The sequence below is a fragment of the Archocentrus centrarchus genome, chromosome 8, assembly GCF_007364275.1.
Source record: "Archocentrus centrarchus isolate MPI-CPG fArcCen1 chromosome 8, fArcCen1, whole genome shotgun sequence".
Taxonomy (NCBI): domain Eukaryota; kingdom Metazoa; phylum Chordata; class Actinopteri; order Cichliformes; family Cichlidae; genus Archocentrus; species Archocentrus centrarchus.
Genome location: NC_044353.1, coordinates 19643607 through 19665181, shown reverse-complemented (window position 1 = coordinate 19665181; position 21575 = coordinate 19643607). Strand labels below are relative to the sequence as shown.

General features: G+C 41.1%; 2 protein-coding genes across 14 annotated transcripts in view; both read left to right on the top strand.

Annotated features, from left to right (window-relative positions):
• The window catches only part of sun1b (Sad1 and UNC84 domain containing 1b), a 29287-nt gene extending 27567 nt beyond the window's left edge, over positions 1 to 1720 (top strand). For all 8 annotated transcript variants that reach the window (XM_030736766.1, XM_030736764.1, XM_030736769.1 and 5 more), the window contains one exon: positions 35 to 1720. In XM_030736766.1, coding sequence (XP_030592626.1) covers positions 35 to 151 — 117 coding nt within the window. In that variant the 3' untranslated portion in view covers positions 152 to 1720. The remainder of the gene's footprint in view (positions 1 to 34) is intronic.
• A 740-nt stretch (positions 1721 to 2460) lies between these two features.
• Positions 2461 to 20475, top strand: iqck (IQ motif containing K). 6 transcript variants are annotated; one of them, XR_004020262.1, is made up of 10 exons: positions 2461 to 2555; positions 2629 to 2756; positions 3576 to 3714; positions 3818 to 3915; positions 4114 to 4166; positions 4298 to 4375; positions 4794 to 4878; positions 13759 to 13870; positions 18911 to 19059; positions 19614 to 20475. XR_004020262.1 is itself a non-coding variant. In XM_030734968.1 (10 exons), the coding sequence occupies exons 1-10, from the start codon at positions 2501 to 2503 to the stop codon at positions 19643 to 19645; spliced, it is 912 nt and encodes a 303-aa protein (XP_030590828.1). In that variant the 5' UTR covers positions 2461 to 2500; the 3' UTR covers positions 19646 to 20473. The 6 variants fall into 6 exon arrangements, 4 of the variants coding, with proteins under 4 accessions (XP_030590828.1, XP_030590827.1, XP_030590829.1 ...); XR_004020261.1 differs by having other exon boundaries at positions 18885 to 19059; XM_030734968.1 differs by having other exon boundaries at positions 18928 to 19059; positions 19614 to 20473.
• The last annotated feature ends 1100 nt before the right edge of the window (positions 20476 to 21575 follow it).

The window sequence follows — 21575 nt, the reverse complement described above, 5'->3', positions numbered from 1 at the left end:
GATTTTTCCACTTTTTTCTTTCCTTTTCTTCCAGGAGAAGAACGACAGGGCCTTCCAGATCATCGAAGTGAGGGTGTTGTCCAACTGGGGCCACCCAGAATACACCTGCCTGTACCGCTTCAGAGTCCACGGAGAACCTAGACCTCAGTGAACCAACTAACCAACCGCCACCGCTATACTTGCTCATATATGATATGCCACCCCATCTGTACATAGCTCTCACCAACTTCTTTAAAACTGGAGGGACTCAGCAGGAGTTTATGGATGTTTTTGTATGAAAAGCAAAGAAGATGTGGATTGTTTAAAGCAACGTGCCCAGACTGAGTCATGAAAGTGCTTTTGTGTTATTGAAAGAACCACAGGAACGTGAGGATCGGGACTGTTAAAGATTGAAAGAATTTGAACCACAGAAGAAGCTAAGTCTCTCTACTACCCTTTTCAAGGCCTCTTGCACTGAATCAGCCCCCTGAGGGCACCAAGGCTCGCATGAGCCAACAAACACCCCCCCACCCCCCTTTGGCACCTTCTACGGGATGGTGGACACTTGAAATGGGGAGGCGGGAGTTACAGACTCATCTCCACCAATTCTTCACACACTGTATTTCAGTCTGATTTTTGTTCTTGATCATCTAAGTTTAACTTTGGTTTATTTTTAACGTTTCACAGTAGCGTCTACTATTTTCAGGATCAAGACCACTGCACCTTTTTCCTGAGATGCCATCCAGGCACCTCACTTGCTTTTGTTGCTGTCAAGTCTCCACAGTGACTCCTACAGAACTGTTCGGGCAGCCTGCAGGTCCACACTCGACATGTTAGATCCACTCCACTCTAAGCTTGGCTTCATGCTGCCATATAGCCATAACTAAGACTTTTATTTTGGAACTGAACATGCTACCTATGGAGAAGCTTTGAATGTTTTCTCAAGTGGAGGCTTTGATGCAAGTTTTCCTTTAACTACACAGCAACACTATAAAACCACTGACCTGAGCTCTGTGTGACTAAAGTATTAGGAGGATCCTCACTATATGTCTGATCTGAAACTACCATTTAATGTTGAACTACTCCTGTCAATAAGAGTTTGCTGTTTCAGTCTCCCTCTAGCTCAGTTAAACATCCTCCTCACATGAGCTCCCGCTATTCTGAAAACCCTGAAGGAATGTAATCTGTATATTTTACTGTTGATAGCTGATCCGCTGATACTTTATAATATCTCCTTTTATCAGTGTTGCTTTATAAAAAAAAACAAAAAAATCCTGTCATTATTATTATTGTATTACTATTATTTCTTCTGTTACTTGTGGTGTTTTACTTCTTTCTTCATTTGATTTTTGGGGATGTTAATTTTAGAGGATGCACTGCAAGATCTTGTTAGACAAATGTTTATGGCACGGGTTTTCACAATATTTTTTAAAATTGGGGTTTGTCATCAACTTTTGGTTCAAAATATGGGCAAGTCTAAAATGTTATGTGTAAAAGCAAAATTTTTCACACCTATTTATTAACAAGTCAACTAGTGGCTGCAAGGTATGAGTTACTGCAATGTATATTTTGTTAAAAGCTGTTCAGTGCATTTTGGAACCATCTTAGGTTTTTTTTTTTGTTGTTTTTTTAAAGATAAATGGCTATTTTTGTTCAGTCATGAGATGACTTAACTGCTTTGGAATATATTCCAATAAAGACTTTAATTTTGAAGAAATAAAAACATCATGGCTAAAAATTACTACAGTAAACTTTAGCTTTTGCTCTTTTATATTTGTAGGTGAAACTGTTGTTGATATGTTGCATTTACATCTTTGCAAAAAATTCAAGTGAGTACAGGAATAGTTCTCCAGGCTTCTTGAAGATCGCCCAACACCTCTGGCTGAAATGCAGACCTCTGATGAGGCTTCAGTGAACTGTTGGTGGATCAACTTAAAGGATACTGCATAGCATGCTGAGATCTGCCAAGTTTTCAGCTAATAGTTTTTTGTTTTTTTGGGAACACCTTGTTTGTGCAAAAATGCAAGTTTTATGTCTATCAAATTGTTAACTTTGGCAGTTTTTGTTAACTAAAGAAATTGGAATAGGCTGCTAGTAATGCTTATGCTTGAATGATTCATAGGTCAGCGTTAAGTGATCATGTACAAACACTGGATTTAAAATGATTAAAACAAGTAAGCAGCGTAAAGATTTATTTCACCTTCAATTCAGTAAAAATGGCCAGTGGCGTTATCTGCTGCCCTCCTGTGGTGGAGATGGAAACTAGAAATAAATAATTTTCCTCATTTTGCCACAGCTGAAAGGCTAAAACAAAGATGTAAGGGTCGCTTAAATAGCTGCAGCACTTTAAGGAAAAAAGACTACCTGGTTCATTTGATTATAAATGGTATCGTTTCGATACATTTGAGTCGATTTAAAAAAAAACAACAAAAACAGCTGATGAGGCGCCATGTCGGACTTATGTTTACACCGGAAGTCACGTGAGTACACCAGAGTCCATGGTAACCACCGGAGAAAACAGATGATGTCAGAGATAATCTGTACCAAGAAATCATTTTTGCAAAAAATGTGTGAAGGTAAGGAGTTATTTGTTCAACCTTTTGGTGACTCAGAAAAATAAAAGTTTATGTGTTCCGTGTGTTTTTGTAGAGTTTGAAGCCGAACAGCTCGGTCCTCCCGGCTCTGCGTGGACGGAGGTCAGCGCAGCGAGCTCCCAGTTCTCCCTGTGCAGCGTAAGCGCACACTCCCCAGTCTGCTCTGGACCCACCGCAGCCGAGGTGAGGTACAGATATAAATCTGTCGGATTTAATCTGGATCCCGTGTCAGCGTGTTTGACGTAACTAGGTCATTCTGCAATTCCGGGACGCTTTCTGTCCCAGCCAGGAATTTGAAAATTCATGAACAAAACACCAAAAATACATTTGTTGTGTAAATTACAAAAAAAAAAAAAAAAAAAAAAAAAAAATCCAGAATGTAAACCTAGCTGTTGAAAAACATTATTTAAAGTACAAAATAGCTCTTGAGAATCATCCCCCACCAAAATGTCATTTCCCCCCTCTTGTCCTGACTTCTTAATAAGCAAATCGCAAGTCAAATAGAACAGTTTGAATATGTTATACATCCACCTTTTGGTTTTGAGTTTGTTGACACATCTCTTATTTTTAAACCTTATAGCATCGACATATTTTCATTTTAATTTATTAGTAATTATGCACTGCAAGTTCACATCACTTGTCTGTGACAACACTCATACTACCAACCCTGTAACCATACACGTAAAACAAACAAAATGTTAAAAACCTTTTTTTTTCTTTTTTTTTTTTTGAAATTACTAAACAACATTTCTTAAACAATATTTTTAAAATCTACTTTTCCAGGCTGTGGTGTAGTGGTAACAGGGTTGTGCCAAATGTAGCAGCAACTAAAATATCTCAGCAAAAGTGTAGCTTTGATCCCTGAGCAGGACAAATCCAATTTTTTTGATAGTTTGTTTTTCTTAAATGCATAACAGAAAATGATAAAATACAGGATCCTTTTTTTTTTTTTTTTTTAAACAAATTTTGAAGCCTAAGTTGTCAAATTGCTGGTTCTGTTAGGTACTTATGGATGATGATCCTCTGAGGGACTTTGACCCCAATCTTTGCCATTCTGCTCTCACTGGAAACGCTGCTCGTTCCTCACTGCAGAATCGGCCCCCAACTGCTGAGACTACACTCTCTCCACAAGGCCCTGAAAGTAAGATAAATAGCTGCTCCCCCTGCAATGTGAAATTGTAGGTATTTATATATATTTGCCAAACTTATAGTTGTCCATCTTTATATTTTTGTGCTTGTGTCAGATCCTGTCACACGTTACTTGGAGAAGAGAGTGTTTCCAGTGTTGGTGCCTGGACTGGAGGCTTTGCTGAGAGAAGCCCAGAAACACGGCTGCTTTAAGGTCTAAATGTCGAAGGAAAAAAGTCAATTAAACATACTCACATACATACAAATTTATTAGACTACATATCATAAAAACAATGGAACACTGGCAAGAGCCAAAGTGAGAGCTTTGTTGTTTTAACTCTGGCACATTTTGCTGCTGAAATGTCACACTTTTTAGATTCTGAATGAAGGACAACCTCTTTTTGTATTTCAGAGGAAAATAACAGCATTTAACCCGTGCGACTTTCTGACTGAGTGGCTCTACAAGTAAGAGTCCTCCTACGCACACTGTGTAGTATTACCCTGACCTCACCGCATACATTCACACACAGCACGCTGGAAGGGCTGCGTGTGAAATATTGTGTTTTCAAGTTTTTCCTTCTTTCCTTTTCCTTCAGCCACAACCCTCGCAGGAGTGGACATGAACCGGTGAACTTTGATGACATCCCCTTTGCCAGGGACTGGCTCAGGATGCAGTGAGTATTTCCTCAACATGACACGCACAGAGGGTCTCAGGACCAGTGGATGCTTCAGATGGTTGCTTCATTCAAACCCTTTTCACTCACCCGACTAAACTTCAGAGCATCAGCTGATTCGTAGATGATCCGTGATTCCTGAGACCCTCACTGATCCGGGCCCTCATGCACGCTCAAATTACAAGGGTTTGAAAAACCTCTTGAGGACCTAAAGATTTTTTTAACAATTTGATATGTTTAGACTATTATATGGAACATGAATACCCGCGTTTCTGCATGTGGCATTTGTGATTTTTAAAATATGACTTTATTATAAAATGATTTTGACACAAAAGGAACCTTCCATGGTACAACCCCCCCATGCACACTCTGCCATCTTCTCATCACTCTTTCTTTTCCATTTCCTTCCATCCTCCAGCCCCAGGCCTCCCACCCCTCTGTTTTTACGGCTCAGTGAGCACGAGGCTGCTCTGCTCATCCAGGCTTTTTGGAGGGGATACAAGGTAAGCTGCACATGACTAGAAGCTAAATGTTGTTTACTGGCTTTCTGTCCCACCACTTACTGAAGGGCTAGGGGTTGCAGGAGGATAGTGTTAGTGGAAATTTAAAGGTAGGGTCCTGACACAGGTCTGAAAAGCATAAAACAATACGGAAAATAAACAGCAAACATAAAGTGTAAGAAAGTTTTTACATTAACAGCCAGGAAGAAGGGAAAAATGTTACTTTGGCTCAGATATATACACTTTACATTTCACTGACACACCGTTTTAAATTTTCCTGCTTGATCAACTTCAGAAGAAATGCAAGAATTTGCATTGTGGAAGAAAAGCGTGTAGGAGTCCTGCAATCATCCCTCAAAAACACAGCGACCCTCTGTGTGTGGGTCTGTTAGGATACAAGAGGCGCCCAACTGCATGTGCATTGGCCAACAGTCGTCTTGTTGACAATCTTGTTGTATAATCCCATCCCGTTAAAGAGCCCCCTCTTCCACATGGGCTGCAGTTTCATTCAGCAGCTTGATTATGTCATCAGTGATGCCAGGCTTTAATTCCCTCCTGTGTGGGCGTTGTGGTCTGAAGCACTCTGTGCTGTGATATAAATAGATATGCACAGACACTTCCAGAGGCAAACAGCAGCAATTTCTACACACACACACACACACACACACACACACACACACACACACACACACACACACACACACACACACACACACACACACACACACACACACACAAACACCAGCTCCTGTGGTGTAAGGATAAACAAGGGTTGTATTTTGTTTGTCACAATAGAACCACTTCTTTTGTGCGTTTCTTATCCGATGTGCTTGTGGGAGGATTCAGCTTCAGTGTTGCTGCGCAAACCACTGAGAGGGGGGGAAAAAAGGCCAGCTCTGCTCATGTGTGCAGTTACATTACATTTGAAAATGTCCTCGCGCATGTGGGCCTGTAGATAAACGTGTTGGATGTGGGCATAAAACGATGGGCTGAATGTGTGTTCTGGCCTGCAGGCGCACCAGCAGGGGGCAACACGTCCTCTTTTTGTTGTTAATGGAGGAAAAAAAATCTAATTGATCTCTGCTCACATGTGGTGGCAGCAGAGAGCCAGCTGCCTGTCACGCCTGGCTGTGTGTTTACCCTGAACTGAGGTTCAGTAGGGCCACTGATAGCACTGCAGCCGACCATCCCAAGGGATGCAGGGAAAAAGAGAGAGACGGTCAGTAGAGACGGAGAGAGGAACAGGGAGGATTATGAAGTAGGATGACGGTTGGTCTATGTTTGGAACATTTTCGCATGGATGACAAAAGAGAGGAAAGAGGCGAGTTAATGTTGCAGAGTGGTGTCAGAGTAGGAAGATGGAGGGAAATGCAGCTTTTCTAGGGGGCAGGGAAAGGGAAAGAGATGCAGCACAATCAGGGTCTGCAGCTGGAGACTGGCCTCTTGAAGACATGGCTGGGATCATGACTTATTCAGGCTACACAGAGTGGAGCTGAATTTTTGTTTGGTGAAGTCCTGACAGGCGCTGTAGTGTGTTGCAACTGCTGTCACCTTGACTTGAGCAAAACAGCAGTTAACAGCATAGCGGGCAGCAGAGGAGGGACGAGGACGTCAGCACAAACTGAGCCAACTGTAAAGCACCAATGCCCTGTTAAACTTCTACTGGGCTGATTAAACATAACCATTACAGATTTATTCTGACACAAGTGTCAAGTCGAGACATCCAAGTTCACAGATTTGATTTCTTAGTAAAGAATATCAAGGAATATTTCACTAAAATCTGCCGCTGTGTGCGATTTTAAGTGCTTGAGAAAAGTTTATTAGATTGTAATAGGATTATGTGATTTTCCTGTAGAAAATACAGTCCATATAAGATCAACGCACTCTGTTCTCTTCACCCCCATCTGCCCCAACACACACCCCCACTCTTACACCCTCGGCTGTTATATAACCTGCTTGACGCAGCGCTGACTGCAGAGGGAGAGTGTGTGTGTGTGTGTGTGTGTGTGTGTGTCGGTAAGAAAGACAGACAGACTGAAGACTAGGAAGCGAGCATGAGTATTTTAGCAGAGTGGAATTTTATCCTTCCATTATTAATCTCTTTCATCAAAACACTGAAGGCTGAAGCAGAGCGGTGCTAGAGTCCACACACACAGAGACACACACCCACACACACACTCGCAAACTCAGACTCATGACCCAGACAGTGCGTTTGTCTTTTGTTTCACTCACATATAACTATCAAGAGCTGCTAGGTCTAAACATATTATATAATCTTCTTTACACCGTGTACCTTAACCCAACTATAATCCATTCATCCATGCCCGCTACTCTAATGCACACTGATGTACAATTACATATACATACACACACACTCTCTCACACACTCTCTCTCAGACTCCTCAGGATTACTCAGGTTGTCTTACTCAAGAGCTAGTGTAGTGTGGCTGTTGTGTAATAAATTCTCATTACAATTAGATTGTCAATATTAGTGGGCTGTGGTCTGGTAGAGATGCTTTGCCTTTTATCATCATTATTTCCATTGGCTCCAGTTGCAGATTTATTTATGTGGCTGGCCTTATCTTAGCTGCAGCTCACCTTATAATAAATCAACCTTCAGTCAGTTTTTATTTTTGTTTGTCTCTTTTTTCAATAGTGAAAACTTAAAGCAAATACATTTGTTTATTAGTCTGACACTACCATCGACAGTCTAAAAGATGGACGTAGCCACGGTGACGTGACCTGTCCGGTTTCGATGCTTCGAGATGAGCGTTTTTGCTGTTGTCATCATGTTGTTTTGCAACCAGATGTAACACGCGTGGGGCAGAGCTGACCGTGAAACTGCACATCCATTATCCTGGATAATTCTCCTTCCTTCTGACACTTAGAATGACCAAAATATACAAACCTAATATTTTCTACAGTGTGACCTGAAACTAGTGATTGAGCCCAGAAACTGTTCAGAGGTCCCACCAGTTGGCCATTTTCCCTTCTATAGGACTTGAACTCTTTCTGCAGCTGCAGGTATCGCCCCATGGTGGCCTTTAGAAAGAATGCAGATTTAAAGCACTTCTGCACTAGCTTCACTTTTCAGACTCAATTTCCATATTTTATCACTAGAGAACTGAGATGGGCACAGCTACCATGATGTCACCCAGTGGTTTCTGAAGGCCTGTTTTCAATCCTCGACATTAGTGTTTCTACTATTGCAATCTTGGTTACTGAGGGGGGGTGATGAGTGGTGACAGATCTGACACTGCTGAAATCGCTCACTCATTGGCTGACCACTTGTCAATCACAAGTTGACAGCCAATCAGTGCAACAGTGAGGCTGTGGAAGTTAAAATCCCACTCAGATTATTGCTTTCTGCAGCTTCTAGTTAAGAGTGATGCCTGCTGACTGTAACCAGCCAGAATAAAATAGTATTGAGAATACATGAGAATACAAACATTATTCCAATCTAAATTCTAATGAACGTACGCAGCTTGAATCTGTTCTGTAGGACACAAGCAGTGAAAGAGAATTTAAAAATAACTGTTTTCTGTTGCCTACACTGTAGAGGGTGACTCTGCCTCCACACACAAACACAAATATGAGTATAATCAGGGTTCAGAGTGGGATTCTGCAGGTGGAGGAACCCTTGGATCGGTTGTAGTGGCTCCACGTGGGGAAAAGAATCACAGATGTAAATTCACATCAGTACAGCAAGCTAACCTGTTTACCCTGCACTAAACTGCAGTTTTTTCATGCAACCTTTAACACAAAGTTAGTATACCTCAGTTTGTTTTGCAGGATGTTTCACAGTATAAAAAAAAAAAACACACAACTTCACATCATATACAGATCCAATATCTGATTTTTAAAAATGATGACATGTAAACTTTGAATTTCTAGTTTATCGAATGTCTCTGAGCAGTCCTTACCTTTAAATATAGCCTCTCTTCCTCCTCTCCTCTCCTCTCCTGTCCTCCTTTACATCTTTCTCCATCTCTGAATGAAGTTTTTCTCACTCTGTTCTTGCCCTGGAAATACAGCCGCTGTACCTTTCGCTCGCAGACACACTGTGTGACAAACTGCAGACAGTTTGTGTGTTTACTGATATTTGTTGAGCTGTTAGAAACGCCGCATCTGAAATTACCTGCCACAGTATGTTGCTCCCTTTATGCTAGAAGCTCTTCAGTAGTGCTTACTAGATGCTGAAATACTGTGACCACAGCTTACGGACATCTGCACTCATTCACTGTAACACACACTGTAACCCCTGAGTACAGTGCTATAAATGATGCATAAATTATATGGTTTTGCCATCTTCCTTCTCTTTGTATGCGATAAGCCCCAGTAATGGAGGATGCACCCTAATGATTGCCTTTTATGTGTAATTGTTCCATTCATTTAGGCTCAAATTGGTTTGATGTTTGAAGGCAGTGATGGGAAAGTAAAAGCGTCTCTCAGATGTGTTAAACCTAAAGTGACGAGCCCGTTCTGAACATGTAAGGAGTAAAAGTGAAAAGTTGTCAGAAAACATTTGAGTATTTACTTAAGTAAAGTACAGATACCTGAAAATTCTACTGAAGTACAGTAACAAAGTATTTGCACTTTGTGGTTTGAACTCAGAGGTGGGAAGGAACAGCAGCGGGCGTCATTAAAAACAACTCATTATGTTCTGTTATGCAGAGAACTTGAAATGCTCATACATTTTATTCTGTTACTCCCATCTTTGCATTCCTGATGCGTTTACATGCCATTAAATTTTTGTCTGCTCTCATGGTTTGTCGTTGGTCCCTCTACGCTCTTCTTTTTCTTGCTTCTCCTTCCCCTCAATCCCCAGCCAGCAGCCGGTCGCAGTAGATGGCTGCCATCGCCTGAAAATGGCAGTAGGTTCTGCTTGAGGTCTCTTCTGGTCAAATGAGAGTTCTTCTCTCCCAAAAGTGTTTACTCTCTAATACTGATGGGTCTTGACCTTGTTATATAAAGTGCTTTGAGGTGGCTGTTGTGAATTTGTGCTATTTAAGTAAAAATGTATTTAATTGAATAGCAACTTTTTGGTTTAATAGGATTTTCCCTTCTCATTTTAAATAAAAACCTCAGCCCTTTTGCAGTCCTTGCACGTCCAAGAAGAATCTCCTTGTACGGCAGGCCCAGATATTATTAAGAAATGGGGCACTCCAAGTGCTGAGTTGTATTCCTACTGACATAAATGAATAGAGCTGGTTGAAAGAAACACACACACATATATTTGCCCCTCCCCATAGTACTGCATAGTCAACAGTAGAAGTAGGTCTGTGATTCCAGTTGAATGATCCACGGGCAACGATAGATGAATGGTTTGAAATGAGGCTCACTGTTCAAACCTTTTAATGTGCCACGCGCAGTGACACTCATGCAGAAAATATATTGCAGGCTTGGTCCTTGCTTACCATCCTGCAAAGGGGCCAATGTCTCAATATGCACATTTTCATTTGTATATTTTTATATAATTACATTTATCTTTTTTAAGTGGAAGTATTTTTATCTTTAGAGCAGCAGGGTGGTAGCGCCACCACTTACTGTGCCTCAGTCTACAGAGGCATGAATAGAGGCCACAGGTCACTGGGCTGGTTAAGCCTTGATGGAAGCTGTGGTCAACACTAAGATGATGGATGGGTGGAGTGTGAAGGGTAGATAAAGCAGACACTGGCTGTGTCTTTATGCACTTGGTCGTGTAGCCACTTCCTCCAAACAGCAGCCATTGTGTTGCTGCTGTTTGGTGTGAGACCAGGAGAGGAGCTCAGTCTCACAGGCAGTTTTGCACTGAAAAGGAATGCAGCTTGAAAGACTGTGTTGTGGGACTTAAATGTGTGCGTGCACACTGTAACTGGATAATGGGGTGTGTGCAGAGGCGCTGTGGTAGCATCGGTTTCGGGAAAGTATGTCAGTAAGATGGCGTTTTATGTGTTCTATGCTGCTGTCAGTGTGTTTGTATTTTCTGTAATGCATGTGGATAATAGTGGCCCTTGCAACGTCTTGGTAATTTTTCTAATCACTCTAATCCCAGCCTTCATGCAAACATACAGGATCAGTGGACTGAGTCACATGCACACAAAACCAGACTCTGCCACGTGAGCAGTGGCACGTATGATTATATCAAGATGATACCGTGTTAGCAAAGTTTTGCTAAGGATTCAAATTAGGAGGAATAAATGTGGGGGGGGGGGCAAGTTGTAATGCATATGCTGACACACGGTACAAACAAAGAGTCAAACATCTTAGCCAGGCTTAATGCACAGGGTCAAAATAACTTAGCCCTGCAAATCAGCAGCGTGATGCACACAGACAGGCTTCAGAACACTCAGGCACATGCACGCACACACACGCACGCACACATACTCAACTCAGCTCTTTGTCTCCTGCTGTCACACACAAGCTGTCAGCATCCTGCAGAAAGCTTGTGTATTCATAAAGTCAGCTTTCCAAGAACTGACTTTGATTTTGCTCCGTTTCCATCATTTCGGAGGAGCTGACAGCATCAGAAGCAGAATAGGAGAATACAAGATTTATGGAGGACATCAGTGAAGAGTGACAGAGTAGGAATGGCACACAGACACAAATAAAGCACACAAGCAACGGTGAACAAACACAACAGACTTAACCCACCCCCCACACTCCCCCCACACATACACCATCCTCCCTCAATACCCCCTGACCCTCACCCCTCATTTCCATTTCTATGGTTTGTTCCCATCAGCAGAGAGGCTGCTGTGGCAGTGTGACACCCAGTGAATTAACTATTGGAGCACTCTAGTCTTACCCATTCCTAAACCCATCACTAAGCTTATATAACAGACCCACTTTCGTACAATAGCAACATTATTGTCGCTACATAGTCAGGCATTTAGAAGAAAGTTGGGGTTGAATGGAGCAGGGGAAAAGAGACTGGCGAGAAGAGAGGTTGGAGAGAATGCAGAGTGAAGAGAGGTGGATGGAGAGGGATGAAATACTGATGTGTTGGGGAATCAGAAAAGAGTAAGGTATTGGTATGAAAGACAGTATCTGAGGAGTAATGTACCACCTGGGGAAGAAGCAAGCCTGTCAGGACAAAGAATATAGAGGAAAGAAAAAGAAGGAATGTGAGGAGTGGTTAGTGGGAGAAAAATGGAAGGAAGAGGAGGAAGAAATGGGAACAGGAGGCTAAGCCCATTACAGACATTTTATCCACATTTACAACAGCAAACCTGCCTGGTAATATTTCAGGAAACCCTGAAGCCCATACACCATAAAACAAACACAACAGCTGCAGAGGTTTCATCCAAGAACAAAAGCATAATTCATACTGTCTACTGTATAGATTTCATGAGGCTGAATCAGGGTTACTGTGGATCCTTTGAAGATCTTAAAATGTACTGAATTCATTCATCTGAAAATAAGGCCTAATCAGTATTAAGATGTCTTAAATCACTGCAAGTATGATTTTATCAGTCACTTGGCTGGCAGAACCAGCAACACTCATATTTTGTCTTTGGGATATAAAAATGTGTATGCCGTAGCTAGTTTAAACATAAACCAGCCATGAATTCTGCTCTCTACCTGAAAATCCTGAAGAAGAATGTCTAGTCATCAGTTCATCAGTTCATACCCTGAAGCTCAAGTGACTTGAGTTAAACAGCAGGAAAATTATCCAAAACACACCAGCAAGTCCACCTCTGAAAGGCTAAAAAAAAAAATAAATCAAGGTTTTGGAGTGTTTTAGTCAAAGTCCAGACTAAAATCTGACTGAGATGCTTTGGTATCACCTTGAACAGGCTGCTCATGCTCAAAAAACCTCCAATATGGCTGAATTAAAACAATTCTGCAAAGAGTGGGCCAAAATTCCTTCACAGTGATGTGAAAGACTCATTGCCAGTTATCACAAATGCTTGATTGCAATTCTTGCTCTGAACGGCGGCACAATCAAATTAGGTTTAGGGGGCGATTCGTTTTTCCCACGGGATCAGGTAGGTTTGTAGGTTTCCCCTTAATAAATGAAATCATCATTTAAAACCTGCATTTTTTTTATTTTGGATTGTGAAACATGCTATGGCCAGGATTTACAAAATGAACCTAATTTATCATTCAGTGTGATCCAAAATGAGTGACTGAGACAATAAATTCATCAGGAACGTGTGTACAGAGGTCCTGTCAGAAAGCCGTTTTCTTGTAGACTTCTATAGGACCAGAAGTCTTTCTGCAACCACAGGTGTTGCCCCCTGGGGGCCATTAAAAAGAATGCAGCTTTAAGGCACTTCTGCATTGGCCTCACTTTTCAGACCCTGAAGCAGCATCCATTATTTATACTGTCTGTGCAGGTGACCTAATACAGACTCATACTAGTATTATACCAAAGTCCTTCTAGAAACAAGTCTTGGCACATGACAACCATTTTGAAACACCTCTGGGCAATTATTTAGGTAGTTATTATGAAGCATTATCTATATTAACTTTAATTGGTATTAAAAGGGTCTGTATAGAATCATAACCTAAACCCTTTTGTAAACTTTGTCCCAAAATAGGGTTTTAAATAGCTTTTTTCCTCTGGAATTTTTGCTTTTATCACCTTGTTTGCTTTTGCTTTCCCACAGATTTTAATTCACGATCTTTTTAGTGCCTTGTCTCTCATGTTTTTGGTTATGCAAAAGCCAACTGTAATCTAATTATATAAACTTTAGGACTGATTTTGAAATTGGTTTTACAATTATGAAGAATTTTCAATGAAATGGAAATGTTCTTGCATGGAAATGGAAATGTTCTTCAGACAGCCCTAGCAGTGCTAACACTGATTAGCTTACAGCTTGATTAAGTTATTGATGATGTTTGCTCGTGTGAATTTATTCATGTACTCCCTTTGCACGTGTGTTGTGATTGTTATAGATCAGGGCACGGCCAGATGTTCAGGAGCTGCGCCAGTGGCAGAAAAAACTGAGAGCGAGCCGTGACATTGCCAAAACTGTCAAGCAGTTCTGGGCGAAACAAGAGAGACGAGGTGAGCACACATATACTTACACACACTCGCGTGTTATCGCTGAATGCCAGGCCTCAGGCTTGCTAGTAGCTTTATACCATCGAACAGTATTAAATTTTCTTCTACGGCTGACAAAGGCTGCTGATAGGCAGGCAGGGTGCCACCAGATATTCATATAAACAAACTAGACTGCATAGAAATTGATCCATATAGTATTATTCAGGTTTACAAACATGTACACACATACAGTGTGGTGTGTGAGCCTGTGCGCAAATAGAGTCTCGCACATATAAATGGCTGCAGAGATATTCACACCAACAGGCTTTGATGTTAAAGCTGAAATATGAGGATTGTGGGAGCAGTGACACACAGAGAGAATGAGGGCAGTGACAGAGATGGGGAAAGAGAAGCAGACAGGGGGAGAAAATAAGTAAGAGAGAGAAGATTGCAAATGAAAAAGAGAAAGGAAATGTCTTGAGGGCTCAGGGCGCACTTGTGTGACAGCGATGGCGGAGGATGGAGGGGGGCTGGGGATTTGTGTGTGGAATGAGAGGAGTAACAGAGTGACGAGGGAAGGGGATGAAGACTGAGTCTAGGATAAAATGATGTGTATGCCTTGCCTGAGTGTGTGTCTGTGTGTGCGGTGTCCACACATGAAGGATGGGACAGAGCAGCTGAGAATGCAGACCCATGTCCACTGTGACTGAGTAGCATTAGAGTTCAAGGATATCGACTACACTTTGTCCTCGGAAGCTCGCCTAAGAACACATTGGTACACTGTACAAGTACCTCCTAAAATCCAAGTAGGCTACAGGGAAAAAAAAATAAAAACAAGTTCAGCTAAAGGAATTTTATTCAGTTTTATTAAAAAGAAAAAAAAATATGCACATGAACAGGATTTTGTGTAGGAACTTAATAATAAGCCTAAGAACTCTGAAGAAGCTCCAACATTGATGTTTTTTTGATTCATTTAATGAAATTCCTATTATCTTTGTGCTAGCATACTGAGTTAAATTCACTGATAGAGTCACCACTGAGGATGTCATAATACCAAAAACTTTAGCAGTTGGTACCATCACCAATAAAATTGCAAGAGTCTCAATTCCAAATTTGATACCAAAACAAACGCATTATCCCAACAACTCCTTTATTAAAAAATCATTTTAAATCACAGACATAGTGGTGGCACACTGTTTGTATTTTGTCAACAGGACACAGACTGAATAGATAGTTGCCGTATAATGTTAGTTGCTTAAGCATTTACATAAAGTTAACCATTGTAAACATTGCAGCATACGGAATACACTGCTGATTTTACAGCGGCAATGCTCAAAAAATGGTAACATATTTAAGACTAAAATAAAAAAGGAAATATAAACCCAATTCTAAAAAAGTTGGGACTGTAAAATGTAAATAAAAACTGAATTCAATGATTTGCAGGTCTCATAAACCCATATTTTATTAACAAATGAACGTAAAAAACATATAAAATGTTTAAACTGAGAATTGTACCATTTTAAGAAAAATATTAGCTCATTTTGAATTTGATGACAGAAACACATTTCAAAAAAACTGGGGATGGAGGTTAAAAAAAGACTGCAAAAATAAGTGGTACTAAAAAGAAACAGCTGCAGGAACATTTTGCAACTAATTAAGTTAATTGGCAGCAAGTCGGTAACATGTTCCTCAGTGTAAAATCATGAAGACTTGATATGAATCTGAATACTGACTGAATATCTCATCATCTGCAGCACAAGGCCAAAAACCCACTACTGGATGCCTGTGATTTTTGGTCCCTCAGGCAGCACTGCATTAAAAACTGTGATTCTGTCATGGAAATCACTGCATGGGCTCAGGAACACTTCCAGAAATCACTGTCAACACAGTTCACCGTGCCATCTGCAAATAAAGGTTAAAGCTCTGTCATGCAAAGAAGGAGCCATATGTGAACATGATCCAGAGTTGCTGCCATCTTCTGGGAAAACACGGATGCCGGATCTCCTGAACTAAAGAGGAGAGGGACCATCAGTGCTCAATTCAAAAGGGGGTGCATTAGTGTCTATGGAATTAGCAGTGCGCACATCTGGACAGGCACTATCAGTGCTGAGAGGTGTATACAGGTTTTAGAGCAACCCATCCAGATGACTTCTTTTTCAGGGAAGGCCTTGCATATTTCAGCAAGACAATGCTGAACTGCACACTGCATCTATTACAACAGCACGGCTTCATCGTAGAAGAGTCTGGAATCTGAACTGGCCTGCCTGCAGTTCAGACCTTTCACCGACTTAAACCACGGAGCGTCATTAAATGAAAAATACGACAAAGAAGATCCTGGACTGTTGAGCAGCTAGAATCTTATATCAGACGTAATGGGACAACATTCCTCTGTCAAAAGTCTAGCAACTGGTCTCCTCAGTTCCCAGACTGTTGGTAAACATGACCCTGTCCCAACTTTTTTTGAGACTTATGGTACATTTTCTCAGTTTAAACACTTTAAATGTTTTCCATATTCTATTTTAATTTAAAAAAATGTTTTATGAGATACTGCAAATATTACATTCTTTTTCTTTTAATCTACATTTTGCACAGAGCCACAGTATTTTCAGAACTGGGTTGTACTCTGGGTGTTGAATTGAAACCTATTCCCCTTGAACTCTTTGACCTAATCTGGATGCTGTTCTATTAGGTGCTTCACTAAATTGGAAGTATTTCCTCCCTTGTTGTAAAAAGCATGATAGCATCGTTTGCATATTGCCCTTTGCAAATCAATTATCAGCCCTTGGACATCCGCCTCAAATGTAAAGTACTTCCACCATACCAATGTCAACAAGTGGGGGTAAAGCACTAGATGCACTAGTCTCCAAAGTCCATGTGTAGTTTTTGCTATGCTTTTGAGTGTCGGCCTTCTAATTAGCACATCGCCATGCTAGCATGCAGAACTGTAGTGGTGGCTGCTTAGCTTCAGCATGATAGCAGTAGCATTCAGGTCAAGGCACAGGTATTCCTCTAGCATCACAGCGCAGCCAGTGGATGTGGATGCTTATTCTTTTTAGATATTTTTTTTTCCACCCACCGGACTCTGTTGGAATACTGTATCAAAAAATCAAAAAACGTGGCAAAGAATAAAAGATGAATGAGTGAAGCTTCTCTGTACTTTGCATTGTTGCAGCTCTCTACTTTTCCTGCAGGTCCACATGATTGTATTTCAGAAATTTTGATGATAACAACAAATAATGTGCAACTCCTACACGCACAATAGGACTAATGACACTGAGGGGAAGAAATCCAATTACATGTGCTTACAGCAGACAGCCCAACAGTAATATTGCCTATTGTCTGACATATTCATTGAGACAACACTCATCTCCTAACCACAAATACATAGGGATGGATATGTGTCAATATCACACTGTTTGGAGCAATGCTGGGAATTATCTTCTCAAATTAATCCACAACTAATTACAATTTCAACATTTTAGAAGGCGTGCTTTACTCCCGTTTGGCACTCTAATCAGCGTAATTGCCTGATAATTTACTGCACTTTGTAGTGAACTAGTTCTAGATGGGAGGATAAAAAAAGCTGCCAAATGACATAATATATGAAAAGAAAACTGGCTTAAAAAAACTGTAGATGCTTTTTATGTTCATATTGAATTCCACTCTTTAACCCAGATAAACGAACATTTATTCACTGAGGCGTGCTTTAACCCATCTGACAGGGCTGTGCTGGTGTGTCATGATAAACACACACACACACACACACACACACACACACACACACTCCAATAACGCTAGTCATGTTAGCATTTCTGTTTTTGTCACTCAGAAACAATGAATGGCAGCATCATGAGCGCAGGTTGTTTCCACAGACGCATTCCACACAACAAAGGCGCTCTCTGCGGCCGACTAACATTTTTCCACCGGCGTGCTGCGCTGCTGCCGCTGCTAACCGCTGCTGCTGACCTGACATTCTAGCAGGGGGCCTGGGGATGGGTGTGCATGTGTAAGAGAACATGTGAGCGTCTGCCCAGACTGTTGCCCTGAATGGAAACCATTTTCTGACCTCTTCAGCAGAGTCTGAAATGGATGAGAAAGGGAGAGAACCAGAAATGTGTGAGACAGAGGGACAGGAGGCACAATGATGCTGAAGTTGCAGTTTGTTTGCTGGCTTCGCCTGTTGTTGTTTTTTGGATGTTATGAACGCAGCCCTCCAGCACTGACACATAAATGACCCATGTTTGGTGCACGAACAGAGTTAGAGAGAGGGGGGAGGAATTATTTGGGGGAGCTTCCCTCCCAACTTTATTCCCACTTATTTAAGTCGATTCCCACAACAGCTGCGCTCATCTCATTTGACCCCAGAAAGCCAGCATAAAATACCTCCTCTGCCATTTCATAGTCTGAAATCAGAATTAGTCAGAGATGGGGGGGAAAAACAATGAAGCAAAGAGCAGGCACACACTGATGTGTCAAAAGGTCACATCGCACCGGACAGGTGCAGCTCTCAGCAGTCCATGAATCACCACGACCGTCCTTGACTGCTGCTTGTTTACAGTCAGCTTAAGCCCTGTTAAAGCAGCATGTAGCGTCACATCGTTACTAACATTGTTGTGAAGAGTTTATCGTGAAATGAAGTAGCTACTGAAATGTGTTAATTGCTGTTGCATTCTCCCTTTTTTTTTTGTTTTCTTCACCCTCCGTGCTAAATAGCAATTTTTAAAAATATAAGTCAAAAGTGTTGCCTTTTACTGGCTGATAACAACAGCAAAGGTAACCAGAGCAGCATTATAGCTGTGGAAGATGAGTCATGTTCTGTTAAACAAGTTCATAATTTTTCATCCAAGTCTACTTATTAAAAAACAACTCTTTCAAAAAAGATTGGTTGATATTTTTGAAACATTTATGCAAGAAACAGATAATTGTGCTAAAGTCTATAAAGGCTTTTTTAGCTTTTAATTTTTTTAAACTGTTATTTGAAGAAACTAATCTGTGATTTTCCCAAAATGATTTAAATGTTTTTTGTTTTTTTATATAGTTTCTTCAGAAAATAAATCCAAGCAGCTTTTGTTTGTCTCCAGTGGGTTCAACTATGACAGATCTTCCAGAAAGCCCCCAGCCTGGCAACTCTGATGTGTCCATCCAGGTGGTTTCACCCACCCCCCAGAGCACTGCAGTCCACACCCCCACCACCCGGATGAGCCCAGAGGCCGGTGAGTGGCTGACACCCAGCCTGTGTGTCAACGAAGGACCAGCCTCTACACCACTGACTAATTTCCTGACTGTGTCCCATAAACTGAATGCAGGGTCTCCATCTTTACTAGGAACTCATAACCTGAGCTACACCGGTGGTACTGGCTGACTGAAATTATTAGCTTTGTGTACAAGGGTTTTTTTCTGCAGTTTAAAGACTATTAAATTGTGTTAGGTTGATGTCAAACTGACCAAAGTGATCAGTCAAACAAGCCCTTAAAAAAAAAAAAGAAAAAAAGAAACGCCTGTAACCAATTGGATATGGCCAGGCCAGGATTTATGGTCTGAGATCCGTGTCTAATTAGTTTATTGCTTTCATTGCCTTTTTGATGGATCACTTCCCTTCACGAGTCTCACACAGCCAATGAACACCATATAGCACGGTTCACATATTATACTGTCAGGAGTGAAACGTCTTGTAACAGACTTAATATTTTCTCTCCCCGCACCTCTGGCTGACAGCTCACTGGAAGATAACCATATTTCCTTTATCTACCTTTTCCTCTTTCCTTAGCAATACACATCACGCCACAAAAGAGGTCATAGCATTTCCATTCAAGCCAGAAATTGAGACCGGAGTCAAAGGTGGTTTGGCACACAGAGCGGTGCTTTCTATCCTGTTTAAGGAAATTACACTGTCAGGGAAACAGAGAATAAAAGAGTATTGGAAAAACATCACTTAGATCACTGGTGGTTGATTGGCAATTATCTGACAGAAAAAGAAGAATTTTTAATATTCTCCTTCGATTTTATTCATTTAAAGGATTTAAGTAAGGCTGGTATCCTTGACATATACGGATTAAAATATAAGGTAAATATGTCCTGCATTGTGTGGATGTGAATTTCACTTTACCGTATGTGGTTCTGGTCTTTTGCATGATGCACCAAACAGTTGCATCATCCCTGCTGAGTCTGGCACCTTCAGCTGTCTGTTTTTCCTGGCTGTTGGCATTCAAACATTATCTTGAATGTCATGAATCAGCCACTGAAATGATGAAATTCGATTTGCAAAAATAAAAAAAACTACAGGCCGCTCAACTGACTTTGCAGTTCTCCTTCATGAAAGACTGTCCAGGTAACAGCCATCTTCTCTCGACTGTGCGTCAATTAATCTGAGAGATTAAAGTGCACTCCTGGCATTTTCCCGTCTATCTGCAAACCCAGTGTACCTGAGAGGGTTACTCATGGTTTCCCTTCTGTTTCATGATGGACTGCGTTCTTGACCAACTGAAGCACACCACCTCACAGTGAGGCATGGAGGAGGGTCGTGTATCTCCCTTTGCAGGTATGTGGATGCCTGGAAGACAGCTGCCACTGGGTGAGGCGATAAAACAGCCTATTTAATTCTGGGGACATCTGATAGAGGAGCCAGCTCCGCAGAGTCTGGCAGAACTGTGCCCGACTGAAACTCGATCACACAGCGGCAAAAAGTAGTGTAGGCACCAAGCTGTCAGAGCACAGACAGATGATAACTGGTTCTGGGTTGTGCTTCCAGGCTGACGTGTCGGTTGAAACTGTGTTTACACACAGAGATCCTGAATTTAGAGAGTAAAACTGAAACATTTACATCTGTATAGGCTATGAATGCACTGCATATATTAACAGTAGCCCATGTCAGATATTGTTCAAATGCTACTCCTACTGACTGATATTTCCATCTTTATCTTCAATGGACAAAGTAGGCATTTATGAAAATAGTGTACTATGCATATTGAGGCACCCCTTATTTCTTTATGTTTTGCTAGGAAGATGGGTGCAGTAATTTTATTCAAACACATGCAAACATTACAGATGGGTGTGAGTTTGAAAATCGATATTTGATATCACCACCCTCATTTGTCAACACAGTCTGAACTCTTTTGTTCTGTTCTCAGTCAAGATGATCCCACCCTGCTTCACTAATGTTGTACAGGCTTTGGTTTTACCCTGTTCCCCATCCTGGTGCTAAGCTAAGCAACTGCATGCTTTAGGTTTCAGGGATGAAAAGTGAAAACATTCAATAAAGAAAATCTTGCATCATTTAGCTCGTTTTACGTGTACTGACAGAAGCTTTGCTAAAGTTTGAACATTTGTCAAACTAGAAAATGGGAAACGTGCATACAGTACTAATGGCATTTTTTCTACCATATTAATTGGGTGTTATTTTGACAGTTTCCAAAATAATCGTGTTTAATCAGGAAAAAATAAAAACACCACGTCCAATTAAAAGTTAACTACAAACATGACACTTTTATTGAACTTTTTTTTTTTTCCTGAATCGGTTACAGAAACAAGAGAGTTAACTGTTGTTTTTTTTTTTTTTCTTTTTCTAATCAGGGGAGTCAAGTTCTATACATAGGCATGCTGCGTCACTGCACAGTCATAGCTGTGAAAACCAATATTACCCCTGTCAGCTGCCCCAGTGGAACAGTCTGAAGGCAAGACAAATCAGGAGAGGACAGGCAAGGACATGTCAACCCCGGGGAGGATAGGTGTT

What these genes read in the sequence shown, in the direction of transcription:
- iqck (XM_030734967.1), top strand. Translation starts at nt 2,501, where the DNA reads ATGATGTCAGAGATAATCTGTACCAAGAAATCATTTTTGCAAAAAATG. An exon ending in AGAAACACGGCTGCTTTAAG is followed by an intron (nt 3,916 to 4,113) that starts GTCTAAATGTCG and finishes TTTGTATTTCAG; the next exon opens with AGGAAAATAACAGCATTTAA. An exon ending in AGGGACTGGCTCAGGATGCA is followed by an intron (nt 4,376 to 4,793) that starts GTGAGTATTTCC and finishes TCCATCCTCCAG; the next exon opens with CCCCAGGCCTCCCACCCCTC.